Source organism: Neltuma alba, unplaced genomic scaffold (assembly GCF_004799145.2).
Source record: "Neltuma alba isolate B1F8T4 unplaced genomic scaffold, ASM479914v2 tig00011281_pilon, whole genome shotgun sequence".
In the NCBI taxonomy this organism is placed as follows: Eukaryota; Viridiplantae; Streptophyta; class Magnoliopsida; order Fabales; family Fabaceae; genus Neltuma; species Neltuma alba.
Genome location: NW_021635990.1, coordinates 39,158 through 59,831, shown reverse-complemented (window position 1 = coordinate 59,831; position 20,674 = coordinate 39,158). Strand labels below are relative to the sequence as shown.

Below are 20,674 nucleotides of genomic sequence, written 5' to 3'. Positions count from 1 at the left end.
CGTTCAATTGTATGAGAATTTTTTTCGAAAAAATAATAGCTGGTGTTTTGACTGGTTAACTTATCACCTTAACATGATGAATTAGGATTGGTTACAAATTAACACTCCATCACATAGGCCTTTTAACCCACATCGTCTAGTTCTATAAATACATGGGGATTAGCCTGTGTCACCGCTCCTAAATTTATGACGAAAAGCCAAACAAAGTGGTGGATCTTGTAAGTTGTAACTACAAGCTGCGGTGGTGCGCATGTGTCTAGAAATAAAAGTAATAAATTTTTTAGCCATTCAAGTAGAGCCGGAAAAACAGACCGAGCCCGTCGGGCCTGCCCGTTTAGACTTTGAAATTATGAAGGCTAGGCTTGAAATTTTTCTCCTCAAATAGAAAATAAGCTCTAGAGAGCTGGTTCTAGAGGGCCGAGGGCCGGCTTGTTTAGGCCATTTTATAATTTTTTTAAATTTTTTTAATATAATTCTAATATTATTAATTTTTTACATTATTAATAATAGTTCAAATATTTAGTTATTATTATCATTTTAAAATTAAATTTTACAGAATGATTTGATTTATTTAGTTTTAGACAATAATTTATCCAGTTAAATTTTTAAAAAATGGGTTAATTTGGACTTTAATAATGATTTAATTTATATTATATGCATTGATATTTTTAAATTATATATATACTCCTCCGGTCCTAATTATAAGACCCAATTGACTTATTTGAGGAGATTAAGGAAGTAAGTTAAGTTGGTTATTTATAATAAATAAGTGTTGTTATTCCTAAAATATCCTTGCTAATTAAGTATATTGGCTAAAACTATCATTATTAAAAGGATTATCTTGGAAAAAAATGCATAAATATAAGAGAGAAAATGGATTGGGTCTTATAATTAGGACCAAATAAAAAGTCAAATTGGGTCTTATAATAAGGACCGGAGGAGTATTTGATAATAGAGTATTTTTTATACTCATATAACTTGTGATTCTATAATTTGAATTAGATATTCATGAGTTTCAACAACAATGTTTCTCACATTAAAGTAAAATAATAGCTAGATTGTAAAATTTAAAAGTAAAATTCCTATAAAGAAGAAAAACTTGATATTTTTGTTACGAAAAAAAAAGCATACTTATGAAGAAGAGTAATTGATTATAATGATGATGAAGTTTCAAAGGATTAATGATAGTGTTTATTTATTGCACAATTGCACTATAGATAAAACTTTTGGATGTTGTTATCTTGTTAATAAATGTTTTAGATGTTCTTGGATGTTGATGGATATTTATATATGATGATATTTTGTATTTGTGATTTAATTTTATTCATATTTATGTCTTTTATTAATAATTTTATTGGTTTATTTTTATTTTTTTATAAAAAAATATGAGAAATATAAAAAATAGTATTTTTTTCTTAAACGGGCCAAAAGCCTGCGGGCCTGCTCTGAGCCCTATGACTTAAGAGTCGGGCCTAGCAAATTGAGGCATTTTTAAAATTTGAGCCCTGAAAGGCCAGCCTTTTTAAACTCACCAGCTCTGAAAGGCTGGGTCAATTCTGGTTCCCACCTCTACATTCAAGCAAGATTCACCACTACATGTGGTCCTAATTTCCCTTTTTGCCTGAGAAATAAATCAACTACTAAATGTGGCATATATATTTAGTCAATTGACTATTTACTTCGTCTATATCTGTTGCTGTGATGAGCGGCTCATGTGCTTTCAAATCCATCAGAGCATCATTTCCAAATTCCAATCATTTAATTCCCTACAGGATCGCCTCTGCTGTCCCTTTCTATCTCATTCACCTCTGTCGGAAATTATGCGGCTTAGCTTCCACGGAGCTATATTGAAATTCTTTTAATAAAAAATTGCCCTCACTGTACATTTCATTTGTCCAACAGTACTTGAATTCATTTAAGAATCAAAGTTTTTAAGTGGATATAACTCTTCTTTTGAGGTATGTGACATTTTTTTTTAGCTATGTGCAAAAATATCTTCCATTTTGAAAAGTTTTGTATATAGTTAAAGATAAAATTGCACATAAATGATAAAGAGTTGTACTTGCTGAAAATAAGTTTTGTATGTCCTATTTCCTATGTAAAACAAAAGATATTACACAACAACAACAAAAAAATCATGGCCGCTAAATATGAGTTGCAGTTGCTCAAGAACTTGCAAATTCCATGTGCCTCTTGGTATTGAATATTTCAATGGGGATTTCTCTGCAATTTTTCTTTTTTCAAGTCAAGACCTATATTCAATTTACAAATGATTTTTTTTTTACAATTTTATTACCTCTTAAGGAAATTATTTTACATATTTTAAATTGAAATTTGAAAGTTTTCAATTAAAAAAAAAAGACATGAAATGTTTAAAAAAATGGATCGGTAAAAGAAAACAAAAACGGATGGTTTATGTAATCCTTCCTCATCCACTCCTAGCCAATTTCGAATTTGAAGAGCGACCATTGCTGTTTTTAGCTAGCTGGTTGATTGAGCTTATCTAAGGATTTGGGTGGGCCATATAAACGGATATTTACAATATATATACGCACTTTTTTTTTTAAACACTTCGTCATCATTGTTTTCTGTTTCAATTATGCATAAATATAATTTAGAAATATGACTTAAGATTTTTAAAATTGAAAAATTGAAGGAAAAAAATCAACTCTTATTCTATGTCGGTCTGAACCAGTTTTGGGTTTTCCTTGTGTGAGTAGGCCAAGAAATCTACAATATTTTAAAAAGCGGAAGTACATATAGTATTTTAAAATATTTTTTAATTATATCCAATGCTTTAAAATATTTAATAATATATCTAGCACTTTAAAATATTTTTTAAATGAGTTGAGTACTTTAAAGTATTATTTTATCTGCATCCAGTATCTAAAAATATTTTTTGATACATCCAGCATTATAGATTAAAGAAAAAATTTTAAGGTACTCAAAGCACTTAGAAAATATTTTAAAATATTGAATGCACTTTAAATTATTTTCGAATGCTACTCCACCTAACTTTGAGCGTTGGATGTATTTAAAGGACCAAACTTTGTATGTTCAATATCCAATCAACTTCAGCCACGTGTACTAGTTTTCATTCAACCCCAAATCCATCGTTTAATCACCGTCTGTTCTTTTTTCTTTCTCCTCTCTCTTCAACGATCCAATCTGAGACTTTTCATCGTCACCTTCGTCATCTTCACTGCTCAATATATCAGCGATCAACAACAATCTTCCCTTGATTTAATTCACTCCTGTTACTCTCCTTCAATTTCCCTGGAGGACTAGCCAGAATCTTTGTATCGTTCCTTTGCTGGTATTCCAGTGGAAACACATTCATGCTCTGTGCTCGTGAAGCTTCCCGGAATTGAGAATTCTGTCTTTGATTCGGTAAAGTGCCAGAAGAAGATGAAGATGGGCTGGATAAAACAATATTGAATCTGCATAGAGAAACGGAAGAAGACGAGATGCTTCGTACCTTCGACTAATCCACATCTCCTTTCTTTTACTCATGGACTGATCCACGGCAGAATCATCTTGCGCTTGGCCCCACGCTCACACACACAAACACATTCTAATTTAAGTTATATAGTACTGTATTCGATCTTTAATATAAGAACTAATTAACTAATTTAAATATATTAAATAAATTTGTTAAATTAGTTATTTGTAATAAATAGGTACTGTCTTTTATAAAATATTCTTATTAATCAAATGTATTGACTATAACTACTGTTATTACAAGGACTATCTTTAAAAAAATAAATAAATATGAGAAATAAAGTAAATCAAGGTCTTATATTTAATATTAAAATAAAAATCAAACAAATTATTATATTAAATATTAGAAATAACATATAATTAATTAGAGTAACATACCTATTTTGTAACTATTGACATGACACGCCAAGAAAATGAGTACACAACAAGGGCGAGTGGATTTGAAAATGATTTCTCGATGCTGGTTCGGCCAGCGATGCCCTGTGGACAGATGCCGAAGGAAAAACTAATTTTGTGGTCCTCATAATTTTAAATTATTTATAACTTAATTCTTACATTTTTAACTCTATTATAAAACAATTTTAACTCACTCCAATCTGATTCCTATAATTTTAATCATTTCATAATAAATTAAATTATAAAATGATTAAAATTATAAAAATAGAATTACAGTAAGTCAAAGTTTAAGGATTGGGTTGCAAAACAAAAAGTTACAATAAATGAGAAAATATATAATAAAGAATGTTCTGGAGACTATTGTTACTTGTTGGGCCTATACCCATTTGACCCTTCTTGGATTTGGGCTTCCCAATACTACTTTGGGCTTTATCTTGAATTTTATCATACCCAGTAAACTAGAGGTTGGCACTTGGTGCTTTATCCAATGGGCTTTAGAAGCCCAAATTCTCTGTCTTGTTTACTTCATACTTGTTGCATAGCAGGCTCAAATATCTTTCATGTAAGAGTCACCAAACAGGGCCCATTTGTAGAAGACTAAGATTTCCTAAAATTTTATTTAATTTATTCAATATATGATTTCCCGAAATAAGTATTTAGCATATGTGCAATAAATTCAACTTAAATTGATTTTATACAAATTTCATCAAACTTAATCAACAAAATTAATTATTAATACATTGATTAAAAGCATATCACTCATTACTCCTCAATAACACGTTTATGCATACACATATTTAATAATAGAATTAAAAAAATACTTGTGAAAAATAGATTTGCTAGAGGGTGCGTTATTTAGCATATCATTAGTGGTGCGGTCCCTCTGAAGGGGATCTATACTGGTTTCAAGCATCAATAACTTTATAATCTAGTGGCATCAAAATTTTTTGATAAGTGGAAAGTTACAAAATGGTATTTGCTTATAACCTCGTATTGTTCTAAGAGAGAGCATCCCCTCGGGGGTTTCTAAGAATGTTTCTGTTTAAGAAGCCCAATTTCTGTTTCCCGTCTGCATGTCAGTTAACAGCCCACTAAACCTGGCCCAAAACCACAATACTTTAATTTTCTAAAAAAAAATTTCGGTTATTTTGTGATTCACCAAAATAATTTCTGCCAAAAACAATTTGTTGATGCTGGCAAACGGGTTGATGACCAGATTTCTTTCGTTTTTTTTTTCCTCAGGACACAGGCATGCATATTATTTTATAAAAAATAATCTTATTTGAGACATTGTTCTTTTAGTAGAAATTCAAATTTGATTTGTTTGCAGACACCTCTCTCAGTAGGGATTCGAATCTTGATTTTTCTTTTAGTAATTTTATTTGAGACATTGTTCTTTTAGTAGATATTCAAATTTGATTTGTTTGTGGACACCTCTCCCAGCAGGGATTTGAATCTTGATTTTTTACATTACGAGAGAATAGTCCATTCTGCTAGATCCAATTTTTGTTAGTGTATCCAATCTTATTGGTTTTACAAAATATATTTTAAAAGTGAACATTGACGATTTATCCAATGGGCTTTAGAAGCCCAATTTATTTTTCTTGTTTCCTTTACGCCCGATACGGAGCAGGTTTGAAGATCTTTGAACTTTGATAAAGCCACCAAACAAGACATTTGTACTGGGCTTAAATTTCCTAAAATTTTATTGAAATCTGCTTCCAGTCGCGTCCGAGAACACTATCATTTAGAGTTATTTTGCCAAACATAGCAGAATATGCAATAACACGTTTGGACTAAACGTCGTCTTCTTGTGAGAAAACATGGAAACAGACAGCAGAAATAGAAGGAAGTGTTTATGAAATAATAATAATAAGAATAATATAAAAAGAAATAGAAGGAATGTTTATAAAAAATAATAATAATAAAAAGAAATAGAAGGAAGATCATTTTGATAATTTTCTATCAAAATATTTTTTTATTCTTTAATACTTGAATTCAAAATCTTCTGGGCTTATTGACTAACAAATTGTTGGTTGAAATAATAAGCAGTTTCGCCTCGTAAAGAAGAGAACACAAATTTAAATCTTGAGAAGTATATTTGTTGGGAGGACTTTAACTTAATACTCCCAACTCGATAGAGATTAGTTTCAAGCTCAAAGTAATTTAAAGATTCTCTGAGTTATACCCAAAAAAAAATCTTTTAGACCTATTGGAAATCATGTCGTTTCCATGAAACTACATCCAACGATAATAAATAGTTGAAAAATCATCAACAAAATGTTAGTTGAGATAGCAAGCAGTTTCACCCGGTAAGGAAGAGAACACAAGTTCGAATTCTGGGAAGTATACTTACTGAGAGGACCTTAACCTCAACACTCTCAACCCAATAGAAATAAATCTCAAGCTCAAAATGATTTGAGGATATTATGGTATGAGATCTGCCATTAGAGGGGGAGCTTCGGAGATCTGGTTTAGTCCAAGCACAGTGTAGACTGTAGAGAGAGAGAAAGAGAGTCAAAAGCTGCAAGAGTAGAAGACCAGAAACAGAATGGCAATGAATGTGGAAGCCGGGTGACAGGCTTTTTAACTCTACTCGGCAGTACGAGTAAATGATGAGTTCTTTAAATACAAATCTTCTGGATCTCATAACTCAACAAATACTAAATAACCTTCATAAGAGTTTTTTAAATACAAAATGCTGAGTTCGAATGGTTAATAAGAAGTACGATGAGCACAAGTATAATGGGCACGTGAGGTATGGTAAAAATCATATCTAACACAGTTCATTATGTCAAGATCCGCATCCTATGATTTCCCAGAAACGCGCTCTCTCGAAAACTTTACTGCTGGGCGGCAACAATGAGATGATCCTGCACAGTGTTCATTGCTTACGTATGGCCATGCAAACGCGAGCAAAACAACAGGAGATCTTAAATAATTGTACCTTCGTTTGACAATCTGCATATTCCAGGCCAGTTGGCAGCAACAAATCCATCCTACCGATATTATCAGCGATTCACTCATTTTTGAAAGGATCTATGATGTTGTGTTGCGGGTTTCATCTCAACATTATATTAATCACAATCATAATTCTTATCCTTCATCTTTAATGTTTATGTTGATAGACCTGTAGTTAGAACAGTGAGCTCCGTAAACGGGAACCGTGCGCAGCTAACAAACACGTGCTCCGCAACCCTCACTTCGGTTGGTGTCCACGTGACCATTCTACCCTTCCCTTACCCAACCTTCTTCTCTCCGTACAAACAAGCATGTGTGTGTTGTGCATGTCTTTAAATTATTTATCAATTTTTTTCAAAACAACTCTGTTGATACTCCCTCAACCATAATCAAGTATGAAGGAGATAATGAAGATGATTAAAATATTTTTAAAACACATGTCATATTTATTATAGTTAACTAATTATCTAACTTCATTAATCTAATCAAATTAATTAAATAGGTTTTATATTAAGGATCGGATGAGTATAAAATAAAAAAATATATTGCCCCCACCTCTATTTTATTATCGCTTCATCCCTCTCTTTTTCTATTCTCAAATTATAAATAACGTGAGTTAGGAGTTAGGATTGAGTTGAAGATGAGTCAAAATATTAAGGATCGTTTACTAATTAAATTTTCCTATATAATAATATCAGATTATATTTTATTGCAGTAAAGTAATATAATGTACCTTTATATCTTGTTAAGTATTTATAAATTTTGTTTTTGTTCTTTTAAGTAGTTATCTTGAACTTATCTCGGCTGTGCATTTCAAGGACAGTATCTTGTACGGACAACATGTGTACAACGTGTTTTGATTTCCTTCTTTCACTCACTGGGTGTGCGTGTATGCATATAACACTTAAAAAAAAGCTGATTAATAATAGAATGTGTGATGGAAACAAATTCTGTAGCTAATTTCTAACAGAATTGTGACAAAAATTCTGTCGCTAATTTTTTTGATAGATTAGCGATGGGCGACAAAAAATTTCCATTAGTAATTAGTAACGGAACATTCCGTAGCTAATCCGTGTAATGAGCGACGGAATATCTATTCCGTCACTAATCAATTAGCGATGGAACAAATTTTGTCGCTAATCCGTTTCCGTCGCTAAAAACATTTTTTTTTTGTAGTGTAAGGATTTGTATGGGACATATTCAAGGATTATTAGAACACACACACACTTATTTTTTGGTACATTTCCTCATCATTTTTTTCCTATTTCAATTATAAGTAAAGTGTAGATATGCATCAAAATATAATTTATAAATATGATTTGAAGTTTTTCAAAATCAAATTTTTGAAAGAAAAAAAATTCAAATGGTATTCAAATGGTTTAAGTATTGTATATATAATGTAAGCCAAGACAAAAATTTACACTTATACTTATCATAAATTATGATTAAAAAAATATTTTTATGTCATTTCAAACAAGTCCTTATTCTATGTCAGTTTGAACCTGCAACATCAGATCACCTAATGCTAAACTTATTCTCATTTCTCAGTTTAGTTTACAATATATTTTGTAAGCCAGCCCAAAAGTCTACACTATTTTAGAGGAAAAAGCTTAAGTTAAGTTTTTTATATTTGTTATGCTAAGTTCTCTAATTATACATGGTCAGATTTTTTTTTTTTGGTTTCATGTGAATTTATAATTAAATACTATTAAATGTTAATATTTCAAAAATAAGACATATAGTAGTCATGTGTGTTTCTAGAACTTGATATAATAAATACAAGTAACTTAATGTAAGTATTGTCCTGTTTTAAAACCCTTGGATGTAATAAGTTAGCGATTTATATATAGTTCTAGATTTTGCACATGTGATAAGAATGAAAAGAAGTACTTCCTCCGGTTCACAATATAAGTCATTTTTAGAAGAATGACTTGCTTCAAAATATAAGTCAATTAAAAAGTAATTAATGTTTATTTGTCAATTTTATCCCTGCAATTAATACTTAAAATTAAGGTAACTCTTTGTATTTTTCTCTCTCTTTGACAACCTGATTTAATATGAGTAATGTTGGGAAAAATTTAACTTAGGACAGATTTAATGAGTTAATTAATACTTTTTGATATTAATGAATTTGTTAAAATTACTTATATTGTGAATCGGAGGGAGTATACAATTAAAGTCACAAGACTCAAATGTTAAGAAATGCCTGTAGCCAGACGCGGGCCCCTTATGCAGTCATACGTTCTAGGCCAATCAAGAGTGAGCATTGTCTCTATTTAAGGATTCGCATGTTTGCTTCGGTTCACACGACGAGTTTTGGCTTCCTGGGGGAATTTAGAAAGGTGAAGCGGAGACTCCTTTAAGGAGGCTGCCTAGCTAAGGTCTGTTCCTTTTCCTTTCCTAGTAATTCTTTCAAGTGTCGACTTCGTCTTTTTGCTAAAAAATTTTCAAAAAAGAAGATGAAAGTGAACATGCCAACAGTAGCATTCAAAGGCAGCTACACCGTAAAGCCTTCTGAACCAACGTGGATTGGAAGCATGGGCTTGTCTGAATGGGATCAAACAAGCTGCTTGACTCACGTTCCCGTCATCTACTTCTACCTACCACCAGGCTCCTGGCTTTCGCCGCCAACCGCCATTGCCGACACCTTGAAACACTCTTTAAGCCGAGCCTTGGTGCCGTTTTATCCCTTGGCCGGTCGTTTGCAGTGGATCGGCCACGGACGACTTCTGCTTCACTGCAACGCAGCGGGGGCTCGGTTCATCGAAGCCGAGTGCGATTCAAATTTGGACGACCTTGTTGACTCGTCCCTGTCCTTTCAGCCCAGTGAGCTTCACCCCTCCGTAGATTACAGCCTCCCAATTGATGAGCTTCCTCTGTGTTTGGTTCAGCTCACCAGGTTTAAGTGCGGTGGCCTCGGCATAAGTATAGCAATTTCTCACGCAGTCGTTGATGGACCAGGTGATATATATATATATGGAAACAGTACAAACTTTCGTTCCCATTATTATTATAGATTCCAATGTGTGAACTAATCCAGCTTATGTTATTTTAAATTAGCTGCATTTCACTTCATCTCTGAATGGGCAAGGCTAGCAAGAGACGAGCCTCTACAAGTAACCCCATTTCTTGACCGGAGTGTGTTTCGAGCTGCACAACCGCCTTTAGCACGGGCGCCACCGAGCCTGGACGATTACCCGCAGTATGGGAGGCTACCGTTATTAGTTGGACAGTGGGACAATTTAGAGGAAAGAGAGAAGAAAACCACAAAGACAATGTTGAAGATCAGCAAGTCTCAGATGGAGCAGCTGAAAAAGATGGGTGGTGGGTTCTCTCGGTACGAGACTATATCTGGACATATGTGGAGAACCGCGTGCAAGGCAAGAGGACTCAAAATGGAACAACCAACATCATTAGTTATTGTCGTCGATTCGAGGAGCCGCATGAGGCCTCAACTACCAAGAGAGTTCTTTGGCACTGCAACTTTTGATGTGATAGCTCAAAGCGTGGTGGGCGATCTCTTGTCAAAACCATTAGGATTCGCTGCAAGGAAAGTAAGAGAAGCAGTTCAGAAGGTGACGGATGAGTATGTACGGTCTGGCATAGAGCTGTTAAAAAGCCAAAAGGACCTCACAAAGTTTCAAGATATCCACAAAGAAGGGCCACCCTTCCTTGGAAACCCTAATTTTGAGGTAGTAAGTTGGCTGACACTGCCCATGGATGGGTTTGACTTTGGGTGGGGGAAGGAGGTATCCATGGGGCTAGGATCTCATATGCTAGACGGCAATTCCGTGCTTCTTCCAAGCCCTGAAGGGGATGGTTCTGTTGTGGTTGCTTTGTGCTTCCAGGTGGATCATATGGACGCGTTTAAGAAACACTTTTATGAGGACATGATCTGATCGATCTTCATGACCACCACAGTATAATTGCAGAAAAGCAAACAATTGGATCACGTTCAGCGTTTATGAACCTGCGCATTCAAATGATTGTCGTAGAAAATTAAGGAATGTGTTTGTTTGTGGGTAAAACGTACGTATGAAGTTGGTTGATTAATAAGCATGACTAAGCTTTTACTAAGAAGCTTCATTACTGCACTCTTTTGATCCATGCATGCAGGTATTGCTTTCGGATGATGTTATTAATTATAGTTTGAACTATTTGCAAATTTTATGGTTTATTCCCCCAACCTGGTATGGACATGTGTTAGGTTGGTTATATATTTTAGAAAATACGAGAATCAGTAAATATTAATTACTAAACATACGAGAATCAGTAAATTTTAATTACTAAATAAGATATCCAAAATATAATTGGACTAATAATTATTAATTTTATATGTATGACTAATTTTGTTCAAATCATAGTAATAAAATAAGGAACGAAGTAAAATCATAGCAAGTTATGCTATGAGACAAATAATTTGACCATTAATACTGATGTTTGGGACCTAATTAATGACATGAAAGCTTTTCCAAAAGTGAGAGGTTGTAAGTTTGATCATGCTTCTAGTAAACTACGGAAGTGTCTTTAAATATATACTAATAACAATAATTTAACCATTAAAGGTAGGTAGACTCACCACCGAACCGTTTGGTTTAGTGGTATAGGTGGGTGTGTGTAGGATGTGGCAGATTGATGAACGTAGATATTGGCGTTTGGCTGTGGATGTCATGTCATGGTTGTTTGTTGGGTGGCGTATATGTTTGTGGGTTCATCTTCTGATTCTGAGGGCATGCATGGGGGTTTGTTTTGGCCACGTCAGGCATTATGTTGACGTGTTGTGAGTGCATGAACAATGATGGGGACGTTGGTGGGGATATGTAGTGAAGTTGTCTTGTCGCCGCTTCTTTTTATCCCATACTGCTAAGCTTACACCTGTAAACGAACCCGCATTTTATTTTTTATTTTTATTTTTAATTTTATTAATCATTATAATTATATTATTATATTTTATATTCTATCTAAAAAATTAAAGATATATCTATATCGTTTATTTTGTGTTTTTAATCAAGTATTTAGAGGAAAAAAATAAAAATCTTATTATATTTTGTTTATATTGTGTAAGAAATTTTTAAAAAAAATAATAGTTTGTGGTTTGACGGATTGTTTAAAAGCCAGCATGGCATCACACGGGTTTTTTAACACATATCGTTTAATCCTAACCCGTGACCAGCTACTCATAAAGAGCGGGGATATCCCAAAATTGGATGGCGCCCGTTTATCACGGGTAAACAGAATGGCTTCGGTAATATTCAGCCTCCTGTGAAGCTCGACTTTACAGTGGTAGGATTTACTTACCATGTTGAGACAATTGCAAAATTTCTTGGATATATATATTTGAATTATCAACCTAATAAATTCGCGAAGCCTTATGATGCTCAATGTTCACCCTAGTGGCCTTAGGACCATCTTTGAACAGTCCTTTAAGACTTATTTTTTTAGGTGGATGATCATCCTTGAGAGCTAATCTCATCAATCAAATCCTCAAGTCCTCGTATGTCTCGAGCTTGTTCTTTTTTCGTTCTAAAAAAAACAAAGAACTTGACATTTCTTGAATCAATTATTGCAGATGTCATCCATAGGGTCAAATACGACACTAAACACGTAAAAATTGAACAAGCGGAAAAAGAAGGTGTGAATATGAGAAGGAGGCCGTGAAGGGGTTACTTGTGCCAAATCAGACAAAAATAGACATATATTAAATGTGCATGAATATTTGATAAAAATTAGATGGCATCGGAACTAATGTTGTCGTCCCGTAATGTGATCTCATGCGCACACACACATGGATGGATATGTGGCCGAGTTGTTAGTGGGTCAACTGCTCCCCGGCCCAGTGAATAGGCACAACCGTGACGGCCACGAAGCAGTCCCGAATCCCTCCCGCCGCCAGTCCGCCACAAATAAACTCAAGGAAGCGTTTCATTAACAAGATTGGCGTTAATCAACGAGCACATAAATGATAAAGAGTTGTACTTGCTGAAAATAAGTTTTATATGTCCTATTTCCTACGTAAAACAAAAGATATTACACAACAACAACAAAACAAATCATGGCCACTAAATATAAGTTGCAGTTACTCAAGAACTTGCAACTTCCATGTACCTCTTGGTAATGAATATTTCAATGGGGATTTCTCTGCAATTTTCCTTTTTTCAAGTCAAGACCTATATTCAATTTACAAATGATTTTTTTTTTTACAATTTTATTACCTTTTAACTTTAAGGAAATTATTTTACATGTTTTAAATTGAAATTTGAAAGTTTTCAATTAAAAAAAAAGACATGAAATGTTAAAATTAAAAAAATGGATCGGTAAAAGAAAACAAAAACGGATAGTTTGCGTAATCCCTCTTCATCCACTCTTAGCCAGCTTCAAATTTCAAGAGCGAGCATTGCTGTTTTTGGCTAGCTGGTTGATTGAGCTTATCTAAGGATTTGGGTGGGCCATATAAACGGATATTTATAATATATGTACGCAATTTTTTTTTTTTTAACATTTCGTCATCATGGTTTTCTATTTCAATTATGCATAAATACTAAAATTGAAGGAAAAAAAATCAATTCTTATTCTATGTCGGTCTGAACCAGTTTTGGGTTTTGCTTGTGTGAGTAAGCCAACAAATCTATAATATTTTAGAATTAAGGTGTATCCAGTATTTCAAAATATTTTCTCAGTTATATCTAATACTTTAAAATATTTAATGATATATCCAGTACCTTAAAATATTTTTTAAATGCGTTGAACACTTCAAAGTATTTTTTTTATCTGCATCCAACACCTAAAAATATTTTTTGATACATCCAGCACTATAAGCAAAAAGAAAAAACTTTAGAGTGCTGGACGCACTTAGAAAGTACTTTAAAATATTAAATACACTTTAAATTATTTTGGGATGCTGGATGCATATGAAAAAATATTTTTAGGTGTTAGATGTATTTAAAGGACCAAACTTTGTATTTTCAGTATCCAATCAACTTCAGCCACGAGTACTAGTTTTCATTCAACCCCAAATCCATCGTTAAATCACCATTAGTCCCTCCCCCCCCCCCCCCAAAAACGATCCAATCTGAGACTTTTCATCTTCACTACTCAATATATCAGCGATCAACAACAATCTTCCCTTGATTTAATTCACTCCTGTTACTCTCCTTCGATTTCCCTGGAGAACTAGCCAGAATCTTTGTATCGTTCCTTTGCTGGTATTCCAGTGGAAACACATTCATGCTCTGTGCTCATGAAGCTTCCCGGAATTGAGAATTCTGTCTTTGATTCGGTAAAGTGCCAGAAGAAGATGAAGATGGGCTGGATAAAACAATATTGAATCTGCATAGAGAAACGGAAGAAGACGAGATGCTTTGTGCCTTCGACTAATCCATCTCCTTTCCTTTACTCATGGACTGATCCATGGCAGAATCATCTTGCGCTTGCCCCCACGCTCGCACACATAAACACGTTCTAATTTGAGTTATATATTTTACGTGCATTTTTAATTTAATATCGGTTATTACTCTTTAAATTATAATTTTTTTTTGTTAATATATAATCCTTTTTCATTTTTTTCCTTTTTTTTATATATTTAAACCCCTTAAATTTTAGGGAGAATCCCAATTAAATCCAGCCGAAATACCTAAATTCAGATTTAGGCCTGCACTTTTAGCAAATTCCTAATCAGGCCATGAGACCTAGTTAGGGATTTCTAAATGTTGTTAAATAACCAGAATGCCCTTCTTCAATTAAAAAGAAAATTTGATTAATATACCTCTCCCAAGTAATTCCTCATCTCTTATGATTTTTTTTAGACCAAAAAACATATAAGTAATTTTATAATGTTTGAAATTTGTATATATAACTTACACTATTAAAAATATTTTAATAAAACATGTTAAATTACAAATATAAGTAAAATTATAAATATAAGTAAAGTTTAAATAAATTTTTTTAATTTTCAGTTTTTATAATTTACGTTAGTTTTATTTGTTTAAACAATGTTGGATCCAACTGAAAACGTAAATGATTACAATTTAATATTAAATTTTTATTATAATTAAAATATTTTAAAATTTTAAAATAAATATCTACGACCTGAAAAAATATTTATTTAAAGATTACTTATATTATAATTTGAAATGTTTTATGAAAATATTTTGAAGATTTTAGTTATATTACAAAATTTCAAACACTAAATTATTTATATTTTTTTGCTAAATATTAATAATAAGAGAGGATGAACCATTTTAGAGGGATAAATAATTAATTTTCATTTTTAACTAAAGAGGGGCATTATAGTTATTTAACAATATTCAGTATGTCCTGATTAAGAATTTGTTAAAAGTGTAGACCTCAATTTAAATTTAAGTATTTCAGCAGGATTTAGTTAGGATTTTTCCTAAATTTTATAACTATTTTTTTCGTTGGTATTTTTTCCCAAATAATCTTATTATAGTACTATCCCTGGTCCTTAATATAAGAACTAGTTAACTAATTTGAGTAGATTAAGAAAACTCTTTAAGTTAGTTATTTGTGATAAATAGGTACTATCTTTTCTAAAATATCCTTATTAATCAAATGTATTAGTTACAACTACTATTATTACAAGGACTATTTTTAAAAAAATAAATAAATATGAGAAATAAAGGAAATCAAGGTCTTATATTTAAGATTAAAATAAAAATCAAACGAAATCTTATGTTAAAAATCAAAGATAATGTATAATTAATTAGAGTAACATACCTACTTTGTAACTATTGACATGACACGCTAAGAAAATGAGTAGATTTCTCGATGCTGGTTTGGCCAGCTATGCTCTATGGACGGATGCCGAAGGAAAAATTAATTTTGCGGTCTTCGTAATTTTAAATTATTTATAACTTAATTCTTACATTTTTAACTCGATTATAAAACAATTTTAACTCACTCCAGCCTGATTCCTATAATTTTAATTATTTTATAATTTAATTTATTATAAAATGATTAAAATTATAGAAATAGAATTACAGCAAGTCAAAGTTTAAGGAGTGGGTTGCAAAACAAAAAAGTTACAATAAATGAGAAAATATATGATAAAGAATGCTCTGGAGACTATTGTTACTTGTTGGGCCTATACCCATTTGACCCTTCTTGGATTTGGGCTTCCCAATACTACTTTGGGCTTTATCTTGAATTTCATCATACCCCGTAAACTACAGGTTGGCACTTGGTGCTTTGTCCAATGGGCTTTAGAAGCCCAAATTCCCTGTCTTGTTTACTTCATACTTGTTGCATAGCAGGCTCAAATATCTTTCATCTAAGAGTAACCAAACAAGGCCCATTTGTAGAAGACTTAGATTTCCTAAAATTTTATTTAATTTATTTAATATATGATTTCCCGAAATAAGTATTTAGCATATGTGCAAGAAATTCAACTTAAATTGATTTTATACAAATTTCATCAAACTTAATCAACAAGATTAATTATTAATACATTGATTTAAAGCATATCACTCATTACTCCTCAATAACACGTTTATGCATACACATATTTAATAATAGAATTAAAAAAAAACTTGTGAAAAATAGATTTGCTAGAGGGTGCGTTATTTAGCATATCATTAGTGGTGCGGTCCCTCTGAAGGGGATCTATAATGGTTTCAAGCATCAATAACTTTATAATCTAGTGGCATCAAAATTTTTTGACAAGTGGAAGTTACAAAATAGTATTTACTTATAATCTCGTGTTGTTTTAAAAGGGAGCGTCCCCCCGAGGGTTATAAGAATGTTTCTGTTTAAGAAGCCCAATTTCTGTTCCCCGCCTGTGTGTCAGTTAACAGCCCACTAAACCTGGCCCAAAACCACAATACTTTAATTTTCTAAAATTTTTTTTATAATTTCTGCCAAAAACATAATCATATTTCAGATCGAAATAATTTAAAATTACTTCCTGAGACAATATTCCAATGTTTGTTAAAAAAATAGAAAAATGTTGAAATAAAATGATAAATTTTTAAAATGAAGTCCCATGTGTGAGATTCATGTCACAGCAACAAAAATACCAATAATAAAATACTTTTTTTTTTGCTAAGAGTGTGAATTATGTTGCCTGTTGGTAACGGTGGGGCTTGAGGTGGCAAGGCCACGGCATGCATGCCGGGCCAAAAGTCAGATGTATGAATGTCTAATAATGCGACCAAATATATAAGTGTCCAAAAACTACTACTAATACTAATAATAATAATAATTATTATTATTAATACGATTCACATGAAAAGGTCAAATTTGTCATTTCGCAGCACAAGGAAAAGGTCCAGTTGATTGGGATAAAAGAAAAAGAGACCAAAGAGTGAAGAAGAAGCCAGTCAACGTCATTCTTTCTTAGTGTCCAAGACGAGTCTCCAAGCACTACAACTAGCCTTCCATTCCAATCCAAGGCATTGTCCAACTTATTTTCATAAAGTAGTTCTACCTCTAGTTTTAAATATAAGAGTTAGTTAGTTAATATAAATAAATTAAAAAATAAATTAAGTTAGTTATTTTATAATAAATAGATGTTATTTTTACTAAAATATTATTGTTAATCAAATGAATTAGCTAGAATTATCATTATTAGAAAGATTATTTTAAAAAAAAGATAAATATGAGAAACAAAATGAATTGAGGTCTTATATTTAAAATCAAAATAAAAGTAAAATAAGATCTTATATTAAGAACTGAAGATAGTACTTTTTTTATTTATGTTTATTTAATTCAAATATATTAACCACGTGTAATTCTGTTATAATTGTAGTGAATATAGCTAAGTAGTATATATTTCTTCCAACAAACCTTAATTTAGCTGGCTCAGGATTGGATCTGTTTGGAATAACTTATAAGTAATTTTTCAATCGTAATTTTAAGAAGAGTTTTATCTCGATTTATGTGAAACATTCGTATAATTGATTTCCAACTCTCAGTCAAACAAGACCATTGTTAGTTCAAATCTTGATATCCATATAAAGATATTATTAATAAGTGACTTATAAGGTATTCTGTAGTGTTTTTTCTAAACTCAAAAACATGTTCTAATTTGAGTAAGTTTGTGATATTATTTGAAATTAATTCAATTCTATGGCAATTTTAGTGTTTTAATTAATATTTTATTGAATTTTTGGTATGCATGGATTTGTTAAAAGCAATTTATATTTAAGAATATTTGGATTAATATTAAATATAGATTACATTCACGTAAACATTAATTTGTTGTGTTTGTTTTTTTTCTGTTATTTTCTCTGTATTACGTTATTTTCTTGTTTTAATGGTATGCCAGCCTTTTTTTTCCGATTTATTTGGACTTCGCTTTAATTAATCACGCGTAATGGACCGACCTTTTATGTATAATATTTTTACTTAATTTAAATAAAATTGTATTTTAATTAAAAGATGTAAACATTAGTTTTTATTTATAACATGTCTATATTCATAAGAAAATAAAATAAAAATAACTTTTTTTTGGCCAAACAATAAAATAAAATAAAATAACTCAATTCATATTATAACAGGAGAAGACAGACGCGATACGTGCATCCACAGAAGCGGCACGTTGAATGGTCCAATGTTTAGGGTTCAACGATTAGCAATGAGCATTGTTTTGAAAATACATTAAAATAAAATATAAAAAAATTATATTGGATGTGAAATAAAATAAAATAAAAAGTTGGTCACACGTCATTGATTATTGAAAATGAAGAAGAAGATGGAAGAATCCAACAAGTGACTGCCGTGACGGCGCTTGGTGGACGGTGGTGGGCCGGTGCCCTTCCTCCCACTTTACAGATCATAAAAGGATCCAATGGTCCGAGTTTACCCTTTTCGTACAATCATTTATTTTGAGTAATGCATTTACATGTTACTCTTTCGATTCTAAATATAAGATCCTTATAAAATCTTTATATAAATATCTTATATTTAAGATTTAAAGAGTAATTAATTAGTCCCTCACAACGTGACAGTCTAAGATTTAAATTTTTGTTAGGAGAGGTACTTACACATTTAGTGTATGACAGTATCTTAAATAGATTATCTCTAATAAGAGAATACCTGTACATTAGGGGGGAAAAATCATGTTGAAATACTTCACAAACAAAAGAAATCATGTTGAAATAGGAAAATTTGGGGAAAAGTTTAGGTTAAGGTGTAATTTTATTTCAAAAATTTTCATACAGGAATTAGGATTATTCAAAAATTTTTTGTTGGATCAATAATTCAGGGTTACCTCAAGGTTTTAAAAAAGGTACAATATCATCTCTGATCGTTAAAAATAATAATAATCAACATTAATTTTTTTAATCATAAGAGCAACTTTCCATTTTTCCTTTTAATACTTTCGGAAATTAAATCATGTTGAAGTAACATGAGCAAAGGAAAATTTGATGAAAAGTCAGTTTTTATCTTTTAATACGTGGAAAGGACTAATATATAATCGAACTAAATTTAAAAATATTTTTTACAAATATTTTGATCAATATATTTCTTGAAAATATAATATATGTGTTAAAAAGTATCACCATTAATATATCAATATGAAATTTAATGCTAGTAATATTATTTTCGAATTTTAAAACAAGTGCAACTTTTATCTCTTAAATTTAGTTTTATGTTAATGGAGGGGCCTCACGTCTGGTTAATATTATAATTATCGATTGTAAAAATAAAATGTATGTAAAAAAATTCACAAAAAGGAATCAATAGGATATATCAATATAAAGTTTGTGACAAAAATATTAATGAAAAATTATTCTAAATTTTAAAAAATATAATATATGTCAACTCTTCATGGAAGTCGGAAGAGAATCGTTATCAATGCTTCAATAAATCTATAGGTAGTAGTACTATTTATTAGAAATAAGTATTATAATTTATTTTTGAACTTTTATATTTGATGCCTATGGCGTCTAGTATTACGTATGCTGGCTCTAAAATGCAAAGATAAAATATTCATCATGTAGTTATCAAGATATTAAAATTAAAATTTTGACAATAAACGTATAAAGAGCGTGTTCATGTTTTTGGAAACAAAAAAAAAAACTCCTTCGGTCCTTAATATAAGACCCATTTAACTAATTTGATTAGATTAAAGAAGTTAGGTAAGTTGGTTAATCATAAGAAAAGTGATATATTTTTCCTAAAACACCATAATCATCTTTCTTAATACCTTATCTCCCTCTTCTATTTGATTATGGTTGAGGGAGTATCCATAGGGGTAATTTAGAGAAAATTGATAAATATGAGAAATGGGTCTTATATTTAGAACTAAAACCAACTCAACAATTAGGTCATATATTAAGAACCGGAGGAGTATTAGAATTAGAAAAGGAGACATAACTGGATGCAACACATGCATGTTCAGTAAACAAAATGCCATTTCAAGCAAGAATATCTTTTTCGCCTCATTTTTTTAAATAAAAGGCAAAAATGCTTATAATTGAAAAGACAAGCAATGAAGGGAAAAAAGTTAGAATTACAATTAAATACTTCCTCTAAGCTTCAAATTTGGAAAAAAAGTGTAGTCCGTTTTATACTATCTAAACATTTAATGTATTTTTTTAATGTTGCTCTTAATTATTTATCTCTTATTATATTTCTTGACACATTTTTTATTTTTTATTTATTAAAAGGGCATGTTTGAAAATAAAAGTCTAATTCTAACTTATTTATTGTTTTCAACTAATTTTAACTAATTATTTATTATCAATGAATTAATTATTTAAAACTCATGATAAAAACTAGAAGGAGCATATTTAAGTTCTCATGATTAGTTTGCTCTAGGTAACAGCAAAAAAGTTGGAATGGAATTCAAAATCTT

At 31.3% G+C, this 20,674-nt stretch overlaps 1 protein-coding gene across 1 annotated transcript; it reads left to right on the top strand.

The window, feature by feature from the left end:
• Window positions 1–9,241: 9,241 nt before the first annotated feature.
• LOC114711162 (spermidine hydroxycinnamoyl transferase-like) lies at window positions 9,242–10,908 on the top strand. Its single transcript, XM_028895517.1, has 2 exons — window positions 9,242–9,819; window positions 9,919–10,908. Exons 1-2 carry the CDS (start codon window positions 9,318–9,320, stop codon window positions 10,755–10,757), a joined length of 1,341 nt encoding a protein of 446 aa, XP_028751350.1. The 5' UTR covers window positions 9,242–9,317; the 3' UTR covers window positions 10,758–10,908.
• The last annotated feature ends 9,766 nt before the right edge of the window (window positions 10,909–20,674 follow it).

Excerpts from the sequence above, each read along its gene's own strand:
- LOC114711162 (XM_028895517.1), top strand. The coding sequence starts at position 9,318 with ATGAAAGTGAACATGCCAACAGTAGCATTCAAAGGCAGCTACACCGTA. Across the intron at positions 9,820-9,918 it reads CGCAGTCGTTGATGGACCAG|CTGCATTTCACTTCATCTCT; the intron begins GTGATATATATA and ends ATTTTAAATTAG.